Here is a 25,920-nt window from a genome sequence, read left to right on the forward strand (position 1 = left end):
AATTAGGTAAAATCTAAACTTGACTTGCTTGAACTAAAACTTTGACTTTTGTCTTTTTTTCCAACTCGCAGCCAGGTGAGGATGCTGATTTTTTTAAGCAACTGCGTCGTTTGTAAAGGATTATGTTATAAAAAGAAACATTCAAAAAAGTTCAATAGTTTTTTTAAATAAATTAATTGGTTCGGGCCGGAATTTCTTACAAAAGTTAAAAGTTCAAAAATTCATAACTTGAAAGCTACGAAAAACCGGCTAACATATTCTATAATTGAATTGAGGAATCTAAAAAAAAATTTGGACGTCGTGGTATAGACCATCCTGTATAGTTTTGAGTGTTGGATTGCAAGTTGCAACTAAATCAGTACGACGCTGTCATTTTCTATTACGCGAATACGTCCGATTTTACCCGAAAAACGAAGTTCATTCTGAGAGTTAACGGACTGTAAGTGGTCAAACAAATTTGTCATTAAATAAGAACAATAAAAACTACACTCATCCTTTTCTTTTTGGTGCTAGTACTAGTGTAAGACAAAGATAGTATGTTTATCTCTGTCTATGTTTAAAATGAGACAGTCCTTTGACAAACTTTATAACCTTTTTGTAGTTTCGGATTTTAAATAGAAAAAAATCAGCGATGTCAAATCGGCGACATGATAGATTTTTATTGTCAGGCTAAAAGTACAATGTAATATTAATTTAAAAATTCATCGTGTAACCTATATAGGAAGAAAACAAACAAATAAATTACATTAAATATATGCAGAACATGAGAACTAAGAGAAAGCTATCACTCCATACGCAGAAGTGATTGATGGCTGAACCAAGCTGAACATATATTCTGAATATGCCGTTGCCGATATGAAGAAAAAATTCTTTGACGCCTATTCTCCACAGGTGACTCGAGAAGAAATATTGTTTGAACCAAAACTGCAAGAGCTGATTTTTATACGCAGATATCCAAAATTTACACTATCATCAGAAAAAAAGACGTGAGTTTATGGAGACATGACAGAAGTCGCGGTATGCTGAAGAATATGTTGTCACGAAAGGAGCGGCAGTCCGTTTAAATGTAAATATGTGGGAATGACCTTCTACTGGTGTCAGCGAGCTTGCCATGATACCTTCACCAGCGAATCACAGCGGCGAATGATAAAATCATGGTTCCTACTGTGCCAAACATTTATGTGTATTGAATCGAAGCTGTTGCCGGCCTCCAATCTGTGGCTAAATGTTTTGGTGCTTGTAGTTTCTAAGTATTCTGAATTAAATAATGATTTTGAACATAATTAGATTGTTTTTTTATTATTTATTTCTCTATTTTTCACTTTATTGCACGAAACATAGGACGTTTTGCCAAATGGAATTCTCTACCAGTCAGGCGTAAGGCAAACAGAGATTGGTATTGGTATGTAGGATATAAAAGCGACCGTATGTCGAACAGCTAATCTGGTTGCTGGCAGTATACATTTTTCGTGCAGGTATATTATACTGTTAAATCGTACCTATGCTAAAAAACGCGACGTACTCAGAAAGTGACGTCCTCAGAAAGTGGCGTTCTCAGAAAGTGACGTCCTCAGAAAGTGACGTACTCAGAAAGTGGCGTTCTCAGAAAGTGACGTACTCAGAAAGTGACGTACTCAGAAAGTGGCGTTCTCAGAAAGTGACGTACTCAGAAAGTGACGAACTCAGAAAGTGACGTCCTCAGAAAGTGGCGTTCTCAGAAAGTGACGTACTCAGAAAGTGACGAACTCAGAATGTGACGTCCTCAGAATGTGACGTCCTAAGAAAGTGACATACTCCGCCTGAACCGTTTCGCCAACGTTTGCCAATAACGGGGTTTGCTAACAACGAAAACACTACAATTGTCACCTAAGCCTGACACAGCTCCGATTTCATGTCAAGAATTACCGACAAATTGACAAACATGTCGACTTATAAAAACTACTCTTGGTTCACCAAATCATTGCCATTAAATGAAAGATTGACAATTGTAACTAAATGCCTGTCAAGTTTATAAGCACTTATCGATAATCGATTTATATGAAAACACCTATTCCCATCTGTGCCCGGCGGGGACAAATGGGAATACACCCATTTTTTGCAAGGTCTGTAGAAGCGAGTGAATTCATTGGGCTTTTAATTAAAAATCATTTTGAAGTGGATAACGTTTATTTCATAACTAAAATAACACATAATCTAAACATAAAACTAATTAAAAACCAAAACTTAAATACCTATGTATAAAATAAAATACAACTTTGAAGTTAATTTGCATCTTATGGATCCTTCTATAATTCCTATTTTAATGTTTTGACTCATTTACATATGTTAATCTCATGTGTTCTTTTGACCCCTGATATATTTAATTCTATATCTACTTAGGTAAGTACCTACCTAGTAAGTTAAAAAGTTTTAGCTTTGTTATTATTATCGCCGAAGGGTGTGGTATTTCGGCGGTTCCGTGGGAATCTGCCCAATCGTACAGTAATTCCTTGAATTCCTACACCGGAACAGGGTGAGGTGACGCAACAGAAAACTGTGTCGCCAGAATGGTTTTTAGCTTTTAAGCAGGCGTGGCTCACTCCGTCGATTTCGTCGCATCGCTACAAGTACATGCGGCCCACACCAATTTTGGTGTCTAACAGTAGTAGTTGCCGCGCACCGCTATGGAAGGGACGCCTGCTCGCGCTTGCGCTTGTATCTCTCGTAATAGACGCGTTTTGTTAGAGAGTGAACCTTCTGTACCTACCTAGTACCTACTATTATTTATTCTGCGTTTTAAGTAAAACCGCCAGCGCCTACTATCGGCATGGCACGGCATGGGACCCTCCGGCATATTGCCGAGGCGTCCTTAGGCATGCCGAAGTGAGCTTGGGAATGCCGAGGCAATCCTCAGGCGTTCTCAGGCATAGGTACCCAGGTGTCCTAGACATGCCGAGGCATTATTCTTAATTCTTAGCATTGTCTGGCACATTTTTATAGCAAATTTATGTTTAAGGATGACTCACGCTCACGCTAGACCGGGCTGGGGCCGGGCCGGAGCTTCCGGCGCTTCGTTTTCTATGGAAAGCACCACGTGATCACCGATCAGCCGTCATAGACAATTACATTCTTTTACCTACTGCGAAGTGTCTACAGAGTTAGCGAGGCCAATTCTGCATTCGGTTTTATCCGTGGTGCGTACATTAAGAAAGTGGTATTTAAACAAATTACTTTAAAAATACACTTTTATTTATCATTAAGTATTTACGCACATAAAAAAATACAATCTTAAATTAACGTCTAATCTTTATATGAAGAGCGCAGCGCCTCCCTATCCACATTAGGCTGCTGAACCAAGGAGTACGTCGGACGCTCCAATACGGCACACGATTCTGGGGCTATCTTGATGTAGCCCTCATCCCCCCACTTGTCCGACCAGCTGTTCTTCAGGATGAAGTGGGGGGCGTCTTTGGAGTCGTCTTTGGAGCCCCAGCCGACCGCTAGGACTGCGTGGTTGAGGCGGGGCTTGCTTTCACCGCTGTAACGCAAGCTCAGAGTTGGTTATGTGCGAAGAAAATTTTGAAAATAATAGGGACTTGTGGTGGCCCAGGCCTGGTATTGTAATAAAAATAATTTGATTATTCCATAATAGTAGGTTAAATTAGTATGTAGTGGGATGTAGATGTAGTGCAGGGACGCCCGGCCGGAAATAGGTGGACTGTCGATCGCTTGTTGCGTTTATTCAGCCGAATTCCCTGGAGTTGGAGCTGCAGGTTACTGTCGCGACGGCTTAGTAGTGGGACAACTTACATCTATCTAAAGCCGGGAACAGGCTTCTGTAGAAAGCAACTAAGAACTAAGAATCAGCTATTCTGGGGTCAGTGGGCCGACCTGGGGCTATCTACCCCAAAAATTAATAAATTAAAGATTGTTAGATATCAAGTAAATGTACCTATGCGCTGATACCTGACCGATACCTTGAAGGATTGTGCTAAACATAGCGTTAAACTGGATCATCTGGATGAACCACTCAAGTAATTTTACTAGTCAATAACAGAAAACGAAGCACCAAGGGTCATTCTCAAACAATTGCCGCGACCTATACAAAATGTATGAAAAGAATCGTGGCAATTAGACGCAAGCGCAGACATATTCTCAGAGAAAGACCCCCAATATTTCTCTCACCATTTCTTGTCGTTCAGGACTCCACTTTTGTAATAGATGAAACTCTTTGCCATTGCGTCCACTAGCACCACGGTGGGTGCATGGTTCTTGATCGCCACCTAAGCAAAAAATAATTATTTATGAAAACATTAATTCAATTCATTGTATATCTAGCAGAAACGCGATACTACTGCGCTATCTACCGAGGAATAGAAACAGTGACGCGTTATCAGCCACTTAAATGCCGATAAAAGCACAAATAGGTAAAAGACCCAGAGATGAAATACCGTAATATTTCATGGTCTTCGGGTAGGCATCCTCACTGGACTGTATTCAGGCTTGGCAAAAGATATATATATATATATATATATATACAATATTACATCATAAGGAAATCATGGAGGGCCTGAAGGGTGTCTGATGCCTAGCGCGGGGCGCGGGTGCGTGCGCTCTGCTACCTCGCAGCCGCGCCTCGGGAAGAAATACTGCACCAAATTTGTAGCTAAGATACTGTTAGAAAGGGGCTAAGAGGCTTCTCGTACATGTCTCTGGTGGGTACCTTGAGAGCATCCTCATTGTTAGCCGTAACGTTGACGTGTCCGCTGATGTGCGTCACGGGAGACACTTTGGTATCCTTGCACTCCAGGACCTGTAAATAAATATAACATTATACCTTCGATACTCGCAATTATCATGCAGCGGATTAACATTTATTTTCGACTACTAGCCTTAAGAATATAATTAATCCATTCATTGGAATGGAAGGGGTATAACTAGAATATGAGGTTTAGTAGAATATGACGTCCGGTATGGCCTAGTCGGTATTGTCGGTTAGTGACAATGACGTCAGTGACCCTGCCTATGAACCCGATGGTCCTAGGTTCGAATCCCAGTAAGGGCATTTATTTGTTTGATGAGCACAGATATTTGTTCCTGAGTCATGGGTGTTTTCTATGTATAGTATTTGTTTATGAATATATCGTTTGTCTGAGGACCTACGGGGCTATTCATAAATTACGTCATTTCAAATTAGGGGGGGGGGGGGTCCGGACATCGGATGACGGTAGCATGAAGTAGGAGGAAATGGGGTCATTTGAAGCATGATTTTTGGATGATTATAGGGGGGGGGGGGGGGGTCAAAAATCGTCAAAAATCGATGGCGTAATTTATGGACAGCCCCTACCCACAACACAAGCCTTCTTGAGCTTACATCAGTGGGGCTTAGTCTATTTGTGTAAGGATGTCCTATATATTAACTTTAATTTATTTGATTTATAATTGTTTGCGTTCTCCTGACCGACCGACCGAATGGAGCTGCTCTCGTAGTAATGTGTACCTTGGCTTCATAGTCATACTCGTCCCAGGCGGACAGGCCTCGGTTCTGGATGTAGTCATAGGCGAAGCTCGGCCAGGTAGGCCCACAGCCCTGCGCTCCAAACCTGAACAGTAAGTAGGTATAATGAATTAGGGACCATCAACTTCCGTAGGTATATAAAATAAAAATATCCTGGACGGCGAGTGCTGACATCTATACTCGTTTGTTGGGCTTTCCGTGGAGCCCGCCACGGCGAAGGGCGAACATAGGTACAGCTATGTCTCATGGACGGCGGTGTTGACATCTATACTCCAATACTTACGGTTTGCCACAATCGACGAGGCACTGAGGGCTGAGCGGCACCAGCTTGTTGGTCTTCCCGTGGAGGCCGCCACGGCGAAGGCTCAGCATGTCTCCTGGACGGCGGATCTATACTCTAACACTTACGGTTTGCCACAGTCGACGAGGCACTGAGGACTGAGCGGCACCAGATTGTTGGTCTTCTTGAAGAGCGCGCCCTCCGTGGAGGCCGCCACGGCGAAGGCCCAGCAAGAAGCACACGTTGTTCCCTGATCTATGGGTAGATACAGGCACATTTATCATTAGTTTTAGTAAATACCTACTTATTAATTGTAATTGTAATAACCTGCACGGGTTCCGAAAAATCTTGTAAAATTGTTTTTTTTTTATAAATAGAGTATCCATAAAGACTCAAGTCTCTAACAAGCATAAAAGAAAACTTCGACTTCATGACTAGAGTCTAAAATATTGAATCAAGTTCATTAAGTAAATCTTTGGGTTTTGGGTGCACCAAACCGTCTGCCAAACGATCGCAATAATATTTTTATTGAAAGTTTCATATACAGTGGAACCTGGATAATTGCAATCTCAAGGGACCGGCCATTTTTTGTCAATTAACCAGGTTTTTCATTTAAGCAGGTCGTGTCAATTAACGAGGTTCAAAAAATCGTTGTGTCAATTATAGAGGTTTTCATTAATAGAGGTTGCGTTCTGACAAATTTCTTTTATGGAGGTGCAAATAGCCATTGAAAGTAGATTTACACGCTTATGTTCTGGGTTTCTGGTCTATATATTGCTTCTGTCTATACTTGCACTTTTACACTACATTAATTACTACTTTATTTTCTTATCATTTGGGTTTAAAAAATTCCCTTGAATTGTAGAAGAAATTTTTATTAGAATGTAATAAGCATACCTACTTTGTTTCTGATTTAATCAAAACTATTTCACCTACTACAGGCTGTGATAGATACCCAATAAATAAATTGAATTCTGGATGAAGATAAAAATAAAATGATCACTGCTATTAAAATATTGTTTCTGCTGTCTACAACTACATTACTTCAATTACAGAGGTAATAAGTAAGACTCGTTTCAATAATAGAGGTAAAAAGAAGAGGAAAAATAACGGATTTTTTTAGCACAGTGTCAATTATAGAGGTCTTAGTTGCGATGTGGTCAATTACAGAGGCAAAATTACGAAAAGCACTAAAATCTAAATTGCAATTATAGAGGTTCCAAAATTTCAATTATAGAGGCCTTTTGGTCTCAAGGGACCGGGACCGGACTTTTGGTTGCAATTATTGAGGTTTTTCATTTATCCAGGTGCCAATTAACCAGGTTTCACTGTAGTAACATTGATCAGTCCGTCCAGTGTTGCAACTGGCCCTAACTTGTATAATATGTAGATACTTACAGCGCACAGGCGACACAGCACCATACTTCCTCCAATCAAACTCCTCAGGCAACTTGTCAGACGCAGTTTTCACTTCCTTCTCCGAATACGGGAACGGGACCATTCCCGCCTCGACCAGACCTTCAGGTTCCCTGACTCCGAACAGCTGGCTGATCTCCTCCTCCAAGCGGTCAGCGAGGAAGTTCACGCCCATCTTGAAGCTGGAGGTGGCCCGGTTGCCGGCCTCGATGAACCGGGTGGATTGAGTGAGGAGGTTCTTGCGGACTGCCTCCTCCGCTGGGTCGAGGTAGTTCCGTTTAAATTGGTCTTTGAAGCTTGAATTAAAAATCACACATTGAAATTTCATTACTCTAGCTAGCGCTCGTGCTTGAGAGGAGGCCTGTACCCAGCAGTGGGACGTATGTATATAGGCTAAATTTTTTTTTTTATTTATTTAGTGCATTAAATCTGGTTGATTTGATGAAAAAATCTTGTACTTTGTGAGAAACTTTAGTCTTTCGAATGCGACAGATACTAGTCGACTGAAGCAAGACTGATCTTACATTGGATATACAGCAATTCATATTATTCATTTTAGTAGTAAGTAAGTAGGTACGTACTTAGTAGTAAAACACTTTATTATACAAGTACATACCTAAACAAAGAGCGAAATCAATAAATGATCAATGAAAATTATCCATTTAAAGCTTACCTTGTTGAGAACCTATACTTTTGAAGTGACTTCCTTGGATGCGACTTTCCTAGTAGGTCACTTTCCCAAGACGTTACGTAACGTTCATTAATAACGTTTATACTTATCAGTCCAATTTCAGTTCATTTCCAATAATGTTCATGGAAACTGGCATATTTACACGTACCTGTCAAATTTAGGACCAATATCCCCCCCTAAAGGCAGCGAGAAGTCCTGAACTGGGTTAAACTTGGACACGGTATCAGTAATTTTGGAGAAGAAATCCGCTCTCTTCTGTCGAGGAGTCGCGTCCTCTATGGTCTTGCATTGAGCCGTGTCGGGTATAATGGCGGCGGTGGGTGGAGGCAGCACCTTGTAGTTGTGGATGTAGACGTCGCTGGCCGGGCCGAGGATGGAGCTGTCTGTCGTCACAGAGTATCTGAGGAAGGAAGGTATTCCTGTTTCTCATTGTTAAATTATGTTAAGTCACAGAATCGCGCTTGCGCTGGTACGGCCATGTCATGACCAGATGATCACATGACAAAAAGTGCGTTAAGCCTCATATCGGGACCATATCCTCGTGGCAGACCACTTACTACATGGATGTCAGTTATTAAAAAGGATCTGGAATAACAATTAGATCCAGCGACGACCCAGAAACGATATCTCTGGAGAAGGAGGATTAGGAGAGCCGACCCATTTAGAAATGGGACAAGGCCGGAAGAAGAAGATTGTAAAATTATGTTGGATGGTTCCGAACCGTGCCGTTCAGGATAGTCCATCATAGAGTTAAAGAAATAATAGTGGGCTTTTCAAACCCGCTACTAGAGTCTGTGCGGAAAGAGAAGAGTTGTGAAATGAATGGGATCCAACACATTCTAATTCTACGACTCTTTTCTTTCCGCACATACTCTATCCGCATTTTTAGGGTTCCTTTTGAGGTGCAAAAGGAACAAAAACGGAACCCTTATAGGATCACTCGTGAGTCTGTCTGTCCGTCTGTCACAGCTCACAGCGTACCTATTTGCTCCGAAACTACTGGATCAATTAAGTTAAAATTTGGTACACATATGTAATCCTGTGACCAAAGACGTAACGTATAATGTGACATAAAATAGTAGAAAGTAAATAAAATGAAACTAAAAATTTCCATACTAACTTGTTGCCATTTTTAAGAATTTTACGTTGGCGTCCTCATTAATTTTCTATCATTTCTTGTGGCACTATAAATTAATTAATTTAAAATATAACCAAGAACCTGACACTGTCATTCCGTATGGATTTGAAACATAGATAACGTAAGCAGAGCCCCGATTTTTTTTTTATTTGGTCTCTCTTACTCATTAGTTGATCATCATTGACTGCAAAACTTGAGTATATATAGGGGCACCACTCTTGGAAAAAAATAAAGGTCATCGGGTTGACTTTGTACTGACCTGACCGGCACTGGCCCATCCTTCTCCCTGGCGACCAGCAACTCATGGGTGACTGTAAGGGACTCTCCTTTCACCGCGCCATTTTCACCTGGTTTGCCCTTTATTACTTTCCTCCATAGTTCCGATGTAGCATTTCCTTTAGGACACATAAAACGAACCGTAAAATGGAGGGTAACTTAATTTGATCCACAAGAAAACGTCATTTAAAAGGGCCTCAATAAAACGGCCAAAGTTACCCTCCAGGGTTATAGTAACCCGAGTTTACGGAATCTATTATTACAGCTTTACTAGTTAGGTACTAGGTTCCAAATTTCTTAGAAAATGTGTCTGCGCTCCGTGCGACCTCCTAGTCAACAATTTGAACAATTGGCGGGAAGTAGCGCTGGACCGAGAAAAGTGGCGCTGTTATGTGACTCTTGTGGCAGAGGCCAAGTCTCACCACAGAGTAAGTAAGTTCACACCACAAAACATCTCAACAACCTTCCTCAGCCTTAATGTGACGAGGAAATGATCTTTCTAGCTATTTGTTTTAGTCTTAAAATAACCATTAAGGCAAAGGAATTAGGTTTAAAGCTCCTATTTACCTAATTCCTTTGAGATAACTTACCAACGAAAACATAATCGCTCAAGTCAGGCAGACCAGGGAAGGACTTATGAGCAGGAGCAGCCAACGAGACGACGGTGCGTGAGCAGCGGTGAACTTTATTCTTTCCTTCTTGCTCCTCACGAATCTGAAACATTGCCATTCCAAAATGTAATTAATAATATAGAATAAAGGGGAAATAAAACGCGCGCGCGCAACACTCACACACACACACACACACACGCGCACGCATGCACGCACGCACGCACGCAAGCACGCACGCACGCACGCACGCACGCAAGCACGCACGCACGCACGCGAGCACGCAGGCACGCACGCAAGCACGCACGCACGCACGCACGCACGCACACTCCTTTATTTTAAAAAGCTTTCCTCCGCCGAGTACAAAAGTAATTCCACACTCGTTCAGTACCTAAACAAATAGGTACCTATAACCTATATAGTATTTCCTTTTTAATCCAATCCATAACTTTTGGCTTTTGGGAACATGCAGACAACTTATGCTACATATCGATGACCTACCTACTTGACCTATTTAAGGCGATATGATTCGACTCATCAACGAATCTGAGGGGGTGAGGTGCGCGGCAAACCGTGAAGCCCCGCCCGCCCGTCCCGCGACCCGCTCGCCGAGATCGTGAGCGCGCGCCGCGCACGGTAAACATAGCAGACGGGTCACAGTATAATGATCTTATGATGGCAGTATTTTAACTAGACCGGGAAATGGACACGTTTTAGAGTTTTTATTGTATATGTACGTATGTATTTTTTGCATTACGTATTTCTGATCATTTCATGTAGAATTATTATTTTTATATAGACATGTGTACTTATTATTGATCAGTAAAGAACGTTTTAATTTCATGGCAGCGTGTTCGAGTTAAAGTACCTAAAGGAAAGTAACAATTTTAAAGGAGACGGTCAATTAAGGGTTCTCTTTATAAAGGTTATTAACCTTAATCAATAATTTTACTTTACAGATTCCTTTAACTCAATAACGCTGCCGTGAAATTAAAACGTTGTTACTGATCAGTAGTACTTATTTATAAGCTCTAAAAACAAAAAAAAACAGTTTCAAAGTAAATTTCTGATAACTTTTTGTCAGTGCAAGCCTTATGGTTTCGTCTAGGCAACATTTTACATGAAAATGTTTTTGGTGGGTCTCATTATCACAATTTCCAATACTTTTGTTGCCTAACTTAATAAATTATTGTTTACAATACCTATCGACTTTATACCTACTTTAATGATCACACAATTTTAACGAAACAATGTTTTCAAGAAAATAATTCAATCAAGTGCGAGTCAAACTCGCGCACCGATGGTACCTACATTTTATTAAGTACATTATATAATATTTTTTTTAATTAAGTTGTAACTGACTCATCATCATCATCTCAGCCATAAGACGTCCACTGCTGAACATAGGCCTTCCCCTTGGACCTTCATTCCGATCGGAAGCGACCCGCATCCAGCGTCTTCCGACGGCCTTAACAAAGTCGTCTGTCCATCTTGTGGGTGGACGTCCTACGCTGCGCTTGCTAGTCCGTGGTCTCCACTCGAGCACTTTTCGACACCATCGGCCATCTTCTCTGCGCGCAATGTGGCCTGCCCATATATATATATATATATATAACATTTTCAAGAAGTCTGGTCGCTTGTGGTAAAAAAAAATGTATGGAGAACAGAGTGGCCAACTTTCTTAAAAATAGTTTATCTAATACTGATTCTAAAATGGTATCACACATGCTATTTACATTTCTACAAATAAAGATATGGCCTAGATGGTGTTTAAAGTGAAGTATGGTGCTAACTAGTAAAAAAGACAAAAGTCCGATTATCTCGAAAACCACGAAACTTTTACTAGACCTATAAGTGCATTTTCTGGACCAGCCTAAGCTGCCCTGTCGATGGTTAGAAGGTTGTCCATTACTGGACATCCTGTATAGAGATGTAACTAACCCAAATCGATAGTCACAGCAAGCGATTACGATTGGATGGCACGTAAACTGAGGTATCGAATTGTGACGTATGAATTTTTATTTGCGATTTAAATAAAGCTAGAATTATATGGTTTTCGCGCAAGGCATTTAATACACCGACCGAGTAGGTCGCACCCATCGTCAAAATCTAAACTAACTGGGGATCTATTTTAAAGTTTATTTATGTTATTTCTGTGTCAAATTTGTTGTCTGTTAGGTGACGATAAATATATCCATATTTACAGTTGATTATCCACCTTTTCCTTATTTTTATTAAAAGAAAAATGAAAAATTCATATCGATTTACTTAGACGACTACCGATTCATAAAAGTGGTGTCCGGCTAGCCCTAAAATTAAAAAAAAAGACGTAGAACGTAAACGTTCGTAGTGCAATTGTTTTCCTTTGTGATTTCGATGTGCGAGACATTTTACGTTGTATTGCTGTTGTGAGTGACAGATGTCAAATAACGCAAATAAATATGCACACAGTTTATGTCGGTGACTTTAGTTCGTCTACGGATCTCCTCATTTCTGATTTGATGACGCAGAGAAACTCCGAGCATAGCCCTCTCCATAGCTCGTTGAGCGACTTTGAATTCTCAGATGAGGCCGATAGTGAAAGACCACGTAACTGACTGAATAACACAAAATATTAAAAAAAATTGTCTTATACCCGCCTTATTTTGAACTCCCTGTAATCACACCCCGTATTCCGCACCCTTCACAAATAATCTGATTTAGTAAAGTTTACTAAATGTTTTTTTTTATGATCTTGATCGCGTAATAATGTGTAAAACCCAAAATAGCGTCTTAAAACGTATTAAATTTTTTATAATGTGATCTTATTAAGCATTTATATGAGAAGAGCGACAAAATTTTACGATAGTTATTTATAAATTTTTATTCGTTTTCAATAAAGAAGGAAGTTTGAGAAAATTTTGTTAATTAACAATTGCCTAAATAACTTTAAGATAAATTTCTACAAGTAGTACATTTGTTGACATGTTTTAAATACACCATATTTTTTTTTTTATTTGAATGAATATTTAATACCTGTAAAATTATATTTAATGTTACGTAATCGCTTTTTCACGCCGAAAATGAGGCGTGGAGGACTGTGTTCAGCGTTGAATAAAAAGTATAAATAATGGAGATACAGTCCTGCAAGTATATAATGTTGTATTGGAAATATCCTCCTCTTTAATAATAGTAACTAGATTTTGCCCTGTGCGCGGGGCCCGAGGGCCCCGCGGTACGCGTGTTGTTTGGTGTTGGTGCTGTTGTTGACGTGTTGTTGTTGCTGTTGTTTGTGCTGTTGTAATTGCGTAGTAGCTTGTTTTCCAAAGGGAAAAAGAAACAAAGTTGTACTTTTGCTCGGACAAACAGATCCGCGTGCGAGCACTTCATTCCTGTAGCTGTAGCTCGGTAGCAGTCTGGTTATGTGAGGGTCATAGTTCTAACCTAACCTAACCCACTTTTCTGGTAGCAGTCCGTTTCTGTGAGGGTCGCATTTCTAACCTAACCTAACCCACTTTTCTGGTAGCAGTCTGTTCCTGTGAGGGTCGCAGTTCTAACCTAACCTAACCCACATTGTTGGTAGCAGTCCATTCCTGCTGTTGTTATTGTTGTGTAGTAGTTTGTTTTCCAAAGGGAGAAATAAATAAAGTTGTACTTTTGATAGAAAGAAAAGATCCGCATGCGAGAACTTCATTCCCGCAGCTCGGCCTTCGGCCTCGCGTGCTTGGGAAATCGTAACTTTTCCTATTGGGTCGTGTTTCAGCTCCAACTTCCTCCTCACGTGTGACGCTTCGGGCCTTCGGCCCAACGCGGAGCTCGGCCTTCGGACTTCGCGAGCCTTGACGCTTCGCCGTCGGGCCTTCGGCCCGCCGGCTCCGCCTATCAAGAAAGTTGACTTTGTAGGACGTTTGGTGGAACTGCATTCACGCAGCTCGGCATTCGGCCTCGCGTTTTGGGAGTCGGGGTGGAGGCTCCGGGCCTTCGGCCATCCACTGGGGTCGGCCTTTGGCCTCCCTGCCTGAAGCTCGCCCTTCGGGCTCGCTTAACACACTTTTTGTATAGGATTTTGCTTTGTTCGTCATTCCCGCAGCTCGGCCTTCGGCCTCGCCCAAAATTACTGGGGGTGGAGCATGCTTGGACATTCGAGATAAAGCTCCGGGCCTGACGGCCCGCCGCGGGGTCGGCCTTCGGCCTCCCAGCCTGAAGCTCGCCCTTCGGGCTCGCCTAACCTACTTGGAAATTTGAATTTGGCCCGTGTCCGCCGCCATTTTGGATTTTTCCAAAAATATTTTTGTCACATGGTAATCTTGGGCCCCCAAGCTCGCCGCATGTCAAATCTCAGCGCGCTCGGACCAACTTGAAAAAAATTAAAAAAAAAAGTCGGCCTGTTTGAAAATTTTTAAATGCAGTTTGTTTTGTCTTGGGGCCCTCTATGACATTTGGTCGAGCACCCCCCACCCATCTCGCACCGTTTAAAAGTTGCCATACAAAATTAAAATGACCATTATTTCCGCCATTTTTTCATAGGAATCTAGAGGCCTCTATCTTTCGCCATGCCAAATCTCAGCGCGCTCGGACCAACTTGAAAAAAATAAAGTCGGCCATTTTGAAAATTTTTAAATGCAGTTTGTTTTGTCTTGGGGCCCTCTATGACATTTGGTCGAGCACCCCCCACCCATCTCGCACCGTAATATGAATACTTTTTGAGATATTGGGGAAATTAAAGATCTCTACTTTTTTCCCCCTTTTTTTGCTTATAACTTTTGATATTTTGTGTGTGTTACTACACGCTTCGAATGCATTTTTCTAGGCATTATGATTAATCTAATGAGGTATCACACGTATTTTTAGGAGTATTCTCGAACAAGACTAATACAACCAAGCGCAAGATGAACTGCCTGTAGGCACCTTGAACTCTCAATTATATTTAATTCATGTCGACCGTGGTCAAATATTAAAATTAGTGATATGTATTTAGTTCTTAAATAATTGTATTGCGATATGCATAGGCATAGGGTAATTTTTTCAATTATTTCAATTTGACATTTTAAATTTATTTAAATTTATGATTATGATGATGAATTTGCACGCTTGACGGGCGTGGCGCGTTGCATGCGATCCAAAGCCGGGCGCCTTCGGCACCCTCATACTAAAAGCGTAACACTATACATATATTGTAACATCCCCATACTGTATCAATCCAAATAAATAATTTCTGATTTTCAAAGGAGTCAAAGAGCACGAAGGAATATAATCATTTTGCAGATCGGATCAGTAAAGGTGAAATACTGTAAATATATCATACTTACATACTCACAATTATATTATCTAGGAATATAATATTATTTACCTATATTGAAATTGGTTGCTGACCTAGTGAAAATACTGAAATATTTTAACTGTTGATGTAGGAAAGCTAGGCGCTTTCAAGCACCTGTTTTTATAGCACTTAGTGACTTTTTCTTACGTTTCATATGCTTTGTTTCCCATTGTTTGTAAATGGTAAAATCACGTGACCGCGCGGAACACACTGACGCAGGTCCGTCCTCTACAAGCGCTGCCGCGCGACTGAAGAGGGCGTAAGTGCGTTCGCGAGTGATGGCGGTTGCGGATTTAGTAGGTATTGAAACATAGAAATTATTTTAATGATGTTACCGAGACAAAGTGATCCAAATCATCTAGATTATCTTATTACCTATTAGGGCTTCCAATACCGGGATCCCGGGATCCCGAAATACCGGGATCCCGTCTGTTTAAACAGATTTTTCAATACCGGTATTTTTTTATGAAATACCGGGATCCCGGTATTTTCAAAAACAAGGAAAATGTGCCTATTATAACGTTTAAAATCTATTAAAATGGTCAAATTCGGTTGTATTAAGAAGATGACTTGCCAATTTAATTAAAGAAGATCATTTAATTCAAACAAGATCTGTGCATTAAATATGCGTTAGATAAATATTTGGTGATGAATTCTGATGTTCAGGATATATTAAGGGGCTACCCCATGCGAATGACCTTCGATCTGAATCCCTTAGTTTTCTAATGTTTTTTGTTGCTTATTATATTAACAACAACAGCTTGAAGCAATATATACTGCAAAACGTAATTCAAGACCAAAAAAAGTAAGAAAATGTTGCCACTTTTTACTAGCGCGTCTTGTATTTATGCAACAATAAGTATATAAAAGTACTTTTTTAAATCGCAGAAGTAAAATTACTAATAAATAAATTATCTTAGCGTGATTATTTATCACAAGGAATTTACTATTTTACAAACAAATTATTGCAGTGGCAACATTGTCTTACTTTTTTTGGTCTTGAATTACGTTTTGCAGTTTAGTATCCTATATTTACTTCAAAGTTCATTGCCTTCGAGATATTTGGCATCAAAGTTGAACAATTTTAGGCTAAAAACTGGTTTTCTGGCCATAACTTTTGTGTTAATTAGTTTAAAATGAAAACCCTGGACACGTTTCTCGAGACGTCAAAGACGAACCCAAATATTTAGATTTCGTACATGTAATTGTAAGTTTCTTCACTGCAAACTAGATACGAAAAAATTGTTTTTTTTTTAGAAAAATGTCGGGTAGCCCCTTAATATAATTAGTTCTTAAAATTTTATCAAAAAGTAGAAAGAAATTAATTGTAATTTTTGGTGCCAAAGAATATTTATTGGCTGATTATTAGATTGAACTAAAAATGTGACTTGTGAAGTCAACAAGGCGGATAAAATGATTGCCAACCTGGAAGGGTTCACATAATTATTGCAGATGGCGATTATTGTTTAATATCCTAAGCTAAGGACATACATATCTGGTGTAAAAGTAAGCCTTTAAAAAAAAACTCAATTTTTTTAAGCCATTTATAGTCAATACCGGGATCCCGGGATCCCGGTATTGATGAAGACAGTTTCGGTATTAATACCGGTATTGAAAGAAGCCCGGTATTTGGAAGCCCTATTACCTATACATTTATGTAAAAAACAAGTCTAAAAAGTTTGTATTGTAGCTCTGAGATTGATTTATTGTTAAAAAAAGGCGTAACTTTGGATTTTTTTTCTATCGAGCAAAGTTTATCTAATCATGTTTTTGAGATCCAAAACATATCTGCCATATCCTTAAGTATAAGATATATTTTTTTCACAATTTTAAAACATTGTTTCCTATATTTCCGATGGATTCAAAAAACTGGTTCGCTTAGCTCGTACGGGAAAAGCACGCCTTAATGAATTCTAAAAGACAGTCTGCTCTGGCAGGTATGTAAATTAATAGACATTCTAAAGCTGCTGCTGGGCATGTTAAGGTCACAGTAAAGTAGATGCAACGTGATTTTTAATAAGTACCTACACCTACCTAATATGTAAAAACTCTACAAACCCCAAAAATTATGTTAGGTACCTTTCGTTTTAACCGTAGTAAATCATTATCTCTCGTACGTTCTCCTGGGTCACTCTTTAAAACCTTATACACGCTTTTGTGCGGTAGTTACAAACCCTTTCCATACCTAACCTACTGCGTTATATTAGTAGAAAGCGGTATACAATTTTTCTAACAAGCTAGCTGACGGGACAGAATAACAACAAGAAATAGTTGATCCACTCAAATAGCAATTGAAATAGAAGAATCCCACCAACAATATTTGGACCATTATCTATGAAAAGGGACCTTATTGTCGATGGCGCTTACGCCGCACAGCGTCGCGCGGCATTGTATTTATATCGGAGCATCGTTAATAATGGCGTAAGCGCCATCGACAATAAGGTACCTTTTCAATAATAACGTCACATCTATGTAATGTGTTGTCAAGACCATGGTCTAATAAAACATGGTCTTCCATTCCCAGAGTGACACGGGCCTACGTCACAATAACATTGCCACTTTATTCCAACATAACATGTTACATGGGTACATTATACCTATGGTTAATAAGTTAAAATATTTCTTTATAATTTTATAATTTTCATTTATATGTATTTTAGCTTAAATTTTACAATAACACGTCATTTTTAATTACTCGTTAGCAATATCTTCCGATTCACGAAAGAAATTTCAGACTTTCGGGTAATTCTGTTTATACTACTGCAACACAGGATAGCGCTGTGCACATTTGACAATTCGGATCTAGATAACTTCATGCCCTGACCGTCATCCTTGTCGAACGCGTGTTAATTGTTATTTCCTTCTCGCTCAGTGTCAGCAGTCGCAGTGTTTTCCAAACTTTTCACGCCGTAAGCTTGGTAATTAATGTGTAACTGTGAATTAGTTTTTCAAACGTTTGTCTTGTATAGATAAATAAAGTTTAATTTAATACATTAGATTTGTTTTATTTTACTATGTTTCTACATGAATAACTTAAAATTAATGCCGTTAAAATAATTTTCACCGTTGGTTAAAATTCTCCCACATTTCAAAGTTTGAGAACCTGTAAACAGCATGATGACGTAGGCGCGTGTCAGTTAGGTCATACGCGAATCTCGGAATGGAGTACCAGGCGGAGTATATTATTATACCATGGTCAAGACTAACGAATCGCGTATTTTGTGTAATCCTTCACCTCAGCTCTCCCGCTGACACTAATTTAAAGTTGGGTGTACCTCAAGGAACTCCACTTTGCCGTCGGGCTTCGGTGACCGGTATATGGTGTTCCCACCCTTCAGGATCTTACGCATCGTGTCAGATTCAGCGTGCCATCTAAAACAGATATGTATATATGTTTAATTAACCATAATTGTTAACTTTTAGAAGATTATCTCTGAAGACTAGAACTGTAATTAAGTCTCGGGTTCGAACGTACACTACAAAATACTCTAGGGCAGTGGTTCCTAAAGCTGACTGGGCTCTGACCCACTAAAAAAAACTGATAAATTCGGGACCCACCTCTTGGCCGCCTTAAAAGGAGGCATAAAATATTTTGGTAACGCACAGATACCTAATAGTAGTTTCAGGGCTATAACCGCAAAAATCGAAGTTCGTCAATTGCGGGCATTTTTCTCCGTCACTCTACTTACGTGTTAATGAGAGTAAAAGAGAAAGATCCCCGCAATTTACGAATTTCGGTTTCCGCGGTAGACCCCCAGGGCCCACATAATATTCGCTCTTAAAAACACATCATGAGACGTTGTGCCCAAAACGCCAAAAAGCTGATAAGTGCTTTGTCGCACGCTGTCAGAATACCAATAGTTCATTGTGCCTTAATTTGGTTGGTGTTTGACGTTTTTAATAAGAACAAATTGCGGTCAAAAGGCTAATAACTCACTCTATCTCAAAGCTCTCGGTGAACCCAGACAACGGCACAATAACATCCTCATGTAAATGCAGCGAACGCTCGAACTTCGGCTTCGGCGGAGCCGGCCCAGAGCTTCCAGCACTACCAGAAGGGAGACCGAACCCGGGGATCCCGGGGATAGGGAGGGAGGTAGGCAGACTCAGGTCTGGGAGGCTCAGACCGGCCGGTAGGATGTCGGAGAGCGATGAGAAGGACTTGGTTTGCTGCTTACGGAAGCTCTTGACCATCTCGTCCGACGATCCTGTGCAAAAAAAAATGTTAGTACTGATACGTAAATGCCGACACCGCACAAGAACACAGTAGGGTTGTCACAGACTTTTACACAACTGCCCAAAAATTACAAACATTTCAAATAGACACGCTAGCCTGTAACTACTCCTAACAATGGCGATGTATGTGTCGCCCCTCGCAGCCCGCACGATTTCCCTGTCTAGACGGCATCGTCGAATGACTATTGGCGCGATTCGGGAAATGAATTAGAGATTTACTAAATATGAAATAGTAAAGATGTGTGATGTTCCATGGCAAAAGGTACCTTATGGCGGCTGGCGCTTACGCTATTATTAACGCCGCTCCAATATTCAGCCGGAGCAATGGTACCTTTTGCCGTGGAACGTCATGTATCTTTACTATTTCATATCTAGTGAATCTCTAATTCATTTCCCGAATCGCGCCGTGTATTGTTTTATGTACCTACTGTGCTTGACTGTGCTTATGACCATCCATAAGTTTAATAAGCTAAGTAGATTTAAACACTTACCAAAAACCTTATCGAAGCGGCCATCAGAGAACGGGATCGTTTCTTGAACACTACTGACACGCTGGTTGACTGACTGCGGCAGTTTTGTCAGCGTGCTGGTCACTGAATCTGTAATAAGAAAGAGTACATAAAGAGTACAAAATCTGGGAGACCGAGCTTTGCTCGGAAAACATATAAAAACTCAAAAATGCGCGTTTTCCCAGAGATAAGACCTAGCTAGATCTGCTAGATCGATCTTTCGCCCCCGAAAACCCTCATATAGCAAATTTCATCGAAATCGTTAGAGCCATTTTCGAGGTCCCCAAAATATATATACAGTGTGTAAGTCTAATACGGGCGATAAATAAATCGGACATAGTATTCATTAGTGTAATCATGAAGTAAAAGGTTTTTTTAAGTTGCAGTTCATTACGAGCCCATAATTAATTTTTTAAAAATTTCTCAGCAGCAATGTACTGTAAACATGGTTGCGGTACCGAAATGTCAAATGTTCATTAGCAATACAACAATAGCATTTACAAACTTACCTATCTGGAGGAACATTCACAATACATGTTTAGCAGGAGATCTAAGGTCCCGTTTTCTAAGGGAACCTTGCATTTTGGAGACAAAGCAAACCGCTTGGAACAGGTGTTCCTGGGGGTGACCTGAGCTGATTAAGCCCGGTTGCCAAGAGGTTCCCCCCAGTAGGTGGGCAGGGGAGGGGGGGTAAAAGTGCCTCCGGCGCGCCTCACTCTAAGCTTTATATCTGCATACATCTCGCAACTATATCAAGTTTGGTGTCATTTTCGTATAATTCGAGGATGAAGAATTCATTTCTGTGACTAAATTTTCACTCACCCATACAAAAAATTCGAAAATATCAAAATTCAAAAAAAGTCTTTAGATTTTTTTTTTCGAAAATCCTCTACAAAATATATACTATGAGGATTTGCTCTAGAAAAAAAAATACCTGTGAATAGCCCAGTTCTCCTACTATACAGAATAGTAAACTTGTCAAACATTTTTTTTCATAACTCTGTTAAAAAAAATGTTTTGTGTCGCGCGGCGTACTTGCATTGTAAGAGTGGTATGCAACGTTTAGGATTTTTAAGTATGTTTAGATGATTTCTGATATGTTGTTATTCTTCTGGTGGTAGATTACATTAATAAATTACTTCTGGACGTGATATCTATACAAATATAAATTAAATATATAAATAAAGATGTTGGGAAAACTTTCGCTAATAGAGTTAAGTATTATAAATGTGATAAAATTAACATAGGAGATGTTTCACAAAAAATGCGGGTTAAAATAAGATATTATATTGTTCGTAATTACCATTACATGCCCATGGGACTGTGCATTTTAGGTTTTTTTTAACGCAGTTGCACCTCCCTGCGCATTTTGTTTTGCAGCGGCAACGAATAAGCTCTAAACAAGCAGCAGCCGCCGCAGGTAGGCTTGTCCATATGGGATCCCAATAACCTTGTTGTTTGGACCAGCCCCAGTCAGCAGGGCATGGTGGCTGTTGCTGAGGGGCTATAATCTGTCCCCAAACATAGACCAAATCGCGCCGTGCGCCAAAAACCGCCGTGTCGCCGAAATAATTTTCAACCAGGTTGACAAGGTGCAGAAAACCCTAGAGGAAAAGCAAACCGCTCTATGTGCGTTCCTTGATGTTGAAGGTGCTTTCGACAATACGCCCACAGAGACCATACTCAATGGTATGAAATCAAAGGGAGTAGACGAAACCACCAGATGGGTACATAGCATGCTCTCAAACAGAGTAGCCACTCTGACCATCAATACTATATATAGAGCATGAATTTTATACCACTAAAGGGTGCCTACAAGGAGACGTTTTATCCCCACTATTATGGACCCTAGCAGTGGACCAACTTCTTGCAATCATGTCAGGCCAAGACTTTGATACACAAGGATATGCCGACGACCTTGTAGTCATCGTCAAAGGCCCTTGCCTCAACACAATATCCAACCTAATGCAAGGAGCTCTAAACACAATATTCAAATGGTGTAGAGAAAATGACTTCTCCATTAATCCGAGCAAGACTGTAATAGCCATTTAACCATTCACAAGGAAACGGAAGCTCGATAAACTCACAAAACCAAGACTTAATGGACAAATAATACCGTTCTCGGCAGAGGTCAAGTATCTAGGGGTCACCTTTGACCAAAAGTTAACTTGGAACCCTCACCTGAGAAACATTATACAAAAAGTGAAAATGGCCATGTGGTCATGCTGTCGAATGGCAGGAGCAAGATGGGGTTTAAGATCCAAATTGCTATGTGGTTATACACAGCGGTAGTGAGGCCAATTGTCACCTAAGCCTCCGCAGTCTGGTGTAACAAAACCAGCCAAAAGACAGCAATAGACACTCTAAACAGACTGCAACGCACGGCTTGTTTAACAGTAACAGGCGCCTATTCCTCGACACCGGGAGCGGCCCTGGATGCACTGCTGGACATCATACCACTCCACTTGCAGGTGCAAAAGGAGGCCAAGCAGTGCGTCTACAGAATTTGCACGCTAAACAGGCCAAAATGGCGCTCTCAGGCATTAACCAATCTAAAGGCCTGGGTTTTTGCGAATAGAGCCCTTAGCATGCCCACTGATGACGCTCACACCGAATGTCATCTCACCAAACTGTACACAGTAGAAATACCTCCTAGAGACAAATGGATCAACAACCAAATGTACGTCGAAGAGGGAAGCCACATCTGGTATACAGATGCTTCCAAGAAAGGCAATGATGTAGGATGTGGGATCTATGGTGAGAGATCTAAGCTCAGAGCTAGCGTCAGCATGGGCACATTGGCCTCAATCTTCCAGGCAGAAGTCTTCGCCGTCAACAAATGTGCGGCGATCAACCTGGATAGAAACCTAAGACACCATCGCTTATCTACATCAACTCAGACAGCCAGGCTGCTCCGCTGGCACTAGAATCCCTTGAGTCAAACTCAAAACTAGTCCAGAACTGTAAAACAAACCTAAATGCACTGGTTTACTCCAACAAAGTTACACTTAGATGGGTACCAGGGCACTCCGACATTAACGGAAACGAAGAAGCGGACGAACTTGCTAGAAAGGGCGCAGACACACCCCTGGTCGGCTCAGAACCCTTCTGTGGAAGCACAAAACGAGATGCATATTCTCTGCTCAGCAACTTAGAAAAAACGAGAGCAATCGATTGGTGGAAGTTCGTTAAAGGACAAGAACACTCGAAAGCTTTGATCAAAGGGTTCAACAGCAAAACTGCTAAGGAGCTTTTAAGACTCAAAAGGCACAAAACCTGCGCGGTGACCAGAATACTGACTGGACACTGCAAGTTGAACAAACATATATGTTTCAAATTGGCAAGAAACAAGATGCGACATGCAGGTTCTGTCAGGAGTCAGAGGAGACTGCAATGCACAGTCTCTGTTCTTGTGGACTACTAATGTCAAAAAGAAGTACCTACCTAGGGCGACACGTAGTGCAACCCTATGAGGTACAAAACATTACGGCCCAAAGAATCTGGAACTTTCTGGATGCAACGGGCATTAGTAATGAACTTAAAGGGCCGTCACAATAGATCAATGCTGGTCAATGCGACACTCAAAGGCCCACAACACCACAATAATAATAATAATAATGTCCCGCGGGGGGCAGCTTGTGGCGAGCTGACGGTGAGTGACGACACCGCGGACCCCTATTCCAGAGGGCCCTGTCATCTGGCCCTCGCCTCTGTGCTTGCCTTGATTGGCCGACCAGAATGGAGTCGCAAGAGCGGGACCTATGCTCCAGGTTGGAAGTGTAAAATGTCATAACGCCGGCGGCCTGCTGAACGGATTACCGGGATCTGGCTACCGCAGACTCACCTCTCGACAACCTCACAGCCACTCCAAAGTGTTGCCCTGTTGTCGCACTGTGCGTGCGGCCATTGCGGGGCCCACTCAATGAGTTGGCGAGTCACCACCTGTCATTTACAATTTTGAGACTGATTGTCACGGCAGGTGTCCGCTAGTCTCTCCCATAGCCCATTATCCAGTCCATCCAACTTTCAAATCTATAGCCCATGACCTTAGTTCCCATCGCAGCACAAAAGTGCTGCACTGTAATAGTCTTTGCACCTGGCGGGGACCATCTCCGGATGTATCACATTGTGCGTTCGGGGATAGTATCCACCACATGTATCCCTTGCTTTTAGATTAACGTGCCTTAAAGGGCCTCTGCGCTGTTGGCTTCGTCCCCACGTACGCCTCCCAAAGGTCCGGGACCCCATGGTCCCGAGATATGGAAAAGACATGCAAATAATAATGTTAATTTTATCACATTTATAATACTTAACTCTGTTGGCGAAAGTTATACCAACATCTTTATTTATATATTTAATATATATTTGTATATATATCACTTCCAGAAGTAATTTATTAATGTAATTTACAACCAGAAGAATAACAACTTATCAAAAATCATCTAAACATACTTAAAAATCCTAAACGTTGCATACCGCTCTTACAATGCAGGTACGCCGCGCGACACAAAACATTTTTTTTAACAGAGTTATGAAAAAAATTGTTTGACAAGTTTACTATTCTGTATAGTAGGATAACTGGGCTATTCACAGGTATTTTTTTTCTAGAGTAAATCCTCATAGTTTAATTTTTTTAGAGGATTTACGAGAAAAAAAATTAAATGTTTTTTTTTTTAATTTTGAATTTCTTGATTTTTTTGTATGGGTGAGTGAGAATTTAGTCACAGAACTGAATTCTTCATCCTCGAATTACACGAAAAAGACTCCAAACTTGATATAGTTGCGAGATGTATGCAGATATAAAGCTTAGAGTGAGGCGCGCCGGAGGCACTTTTACCCCCCCTCCCCTGCCCACCTGCTGGGGGGAACCTCTCGGCAACCGGGCTTAATCAGCTCAGATCACCCCCAGGAACACCTGTTCCAAGCGGTTTGCTTTGTCTCCAAAATGCAAGGTGGTGGACCTTAGATCTCCTGCTAGTTAGCATTACACTGCGTTTAATGTTTTGTAGTTATTTTGGTAGATTAAAGTACTACTAGGCGTGTTAAAAGATATTAAATCTTATTTATTTATCATGTTTATCAACAAGAAACTGACTTCATTTTAATCAGTCACGATAACAGCACTTGACGTGATTATTTCTAATCTGAGCAATAGACAAGCACCTTTGATAGCACACCTTTTTTGAAAATTCATTTAATATCAGTATCTCATAAGTGATTATTGTGTATTCATTTCGTATTTAATTTGCCTGATTTTTTATACCAGGATGGCGGAAAATAAGCATACGGCCCGCCTTATAGTTGTACAGTTATTACCAAAATTATTTCGAGAATTAACTAAACCGTCTAAACACCACAAAACTTGGTACCAACTTGGTACATTGTGTGAAAACGTGGCAAACTCTTTGGTGGAATTGCAAGTTTCTTATTTTATTTCAACTCTGATTTGACAATGTCAGTCTTTCGATTCAAAAGTAATCGTATGTTATAAAAATGCCTCGTTTAACAACTTTTACTGCTCCTGAATTAATGGACATGATTTTAATTTACGGTGAAACACTACAAAATGGTCATCGAGCGCTAGCTGTGTACAGAGAGCGATTCCCTCATCGGGTTGTACCAAGAAACGCTCGATTAATTGTAAACGCGATACAGCGAGCTCGCGAGGGATTGCCCGTAACTGGAAGGGTGGAGGGAGCAGCTATTCACGATGAGCTTCCAGTTCCATTGCAAGACCGAATCCTTCGCCATTTTGCACTTAATCCTGAAAGTAGTACAAGGGATGCAGGAAGACGATTTAATACGAGTTGTTATTTTATGGAGTCAATCAAACGTCGTTGCGAAACCTGTTCTGAAATACAAGGAAGGCACATCGAGAATAGGTATTTGCGGCGAAACCGGCAAATGTAAATTGTGTTTTTTAGTTTTCTTTTTTAGTTGGTTTTCTTTAGAAGTATTTCAGCAACTTCA

At 40.6% G+C, this 25,920-nt stretch overlaps 1 protein-coding gene across 1 annotated transcript in view; it reads right to left on the reverse strand.

The window, feature by feature from the left end:
* Positions 1 to 3,210: 3,210 nt before the first annotated feature.
* LOC134800732 (counting factor associated protein D-like) overlaps positions 3,211 to 25,920 on the reverse strand; it is a 33,699-nt gene continuing 10,989 nt past the window's right edge. The window contains exons 4-15 of the mRNA XM_063773258.1: positions 19,933 to 20,040; positions 19,143 to 19,413; positions 18,481 to 18,577; positions 9,889 to 10,012; positions 9,282 to 9,417; positions 8,033 to 8,284; positions 7,176 to 7,489; positions 5,906 to 6,032; positions 5,480 to 5,582; positions 4,703 to 4,792; positions 4,165 to 4,262; positions 3,211 to 3,517 (exon numbers count right to left, since the gene is read on the reverse strand). Of these exons, the coding sequence (XP_063629328.1) occupies positions 3,280 to 3,517; positions 4,165 to 4,262; positions 4,703 to 4,792; positions 5,480 to 5,582; positions 5,906 to 6,032; positions 7,176 to 7,489; positions 8,033 to 8,284; positions 9,282 to 9,417; positions 9,889 to 10,012; positions 18,481 to 18,577; positions 19,143 to 19,399 (1,836 nt within the window). The 5' untranslated portion in view covers positions 19,400 to 19,413; positions 19,933 to 20,040 and the 3' untranslated portion in view covers positions 3,211 to 3,279. The remainder of the gene's footprint in view (positions 3,518 to 4,164; positions 4,263 to 4,702; positions 4,793 to 5,479; positions 5,583 to 5,905; positions 6,033 to 7,175; positions 7,490 to 8,032; positions 8,285 to 9,281; positions 9,418 to 9,888; positions 10,013 to 18,480; positions 18,578 to 19,142; positions 19,414 to 19,932; positions 20,041 to 25,920) is intronic.

This window comes from Cydia splendana, chromosome 20 (genome assembly GCF_910591565.1).
Source record: "Cydia splendana chromosome 20, ilCydSple1.2, whole genome shotgun sequence".
In the NCBI taxonomy this organism is placed as follows: domain Eukaryota; kingdom Metazoa; phylum Arthropoda; class Insecta; order Lepidoptera; family Tortricidae; genus Cydia; species Cydia splendana.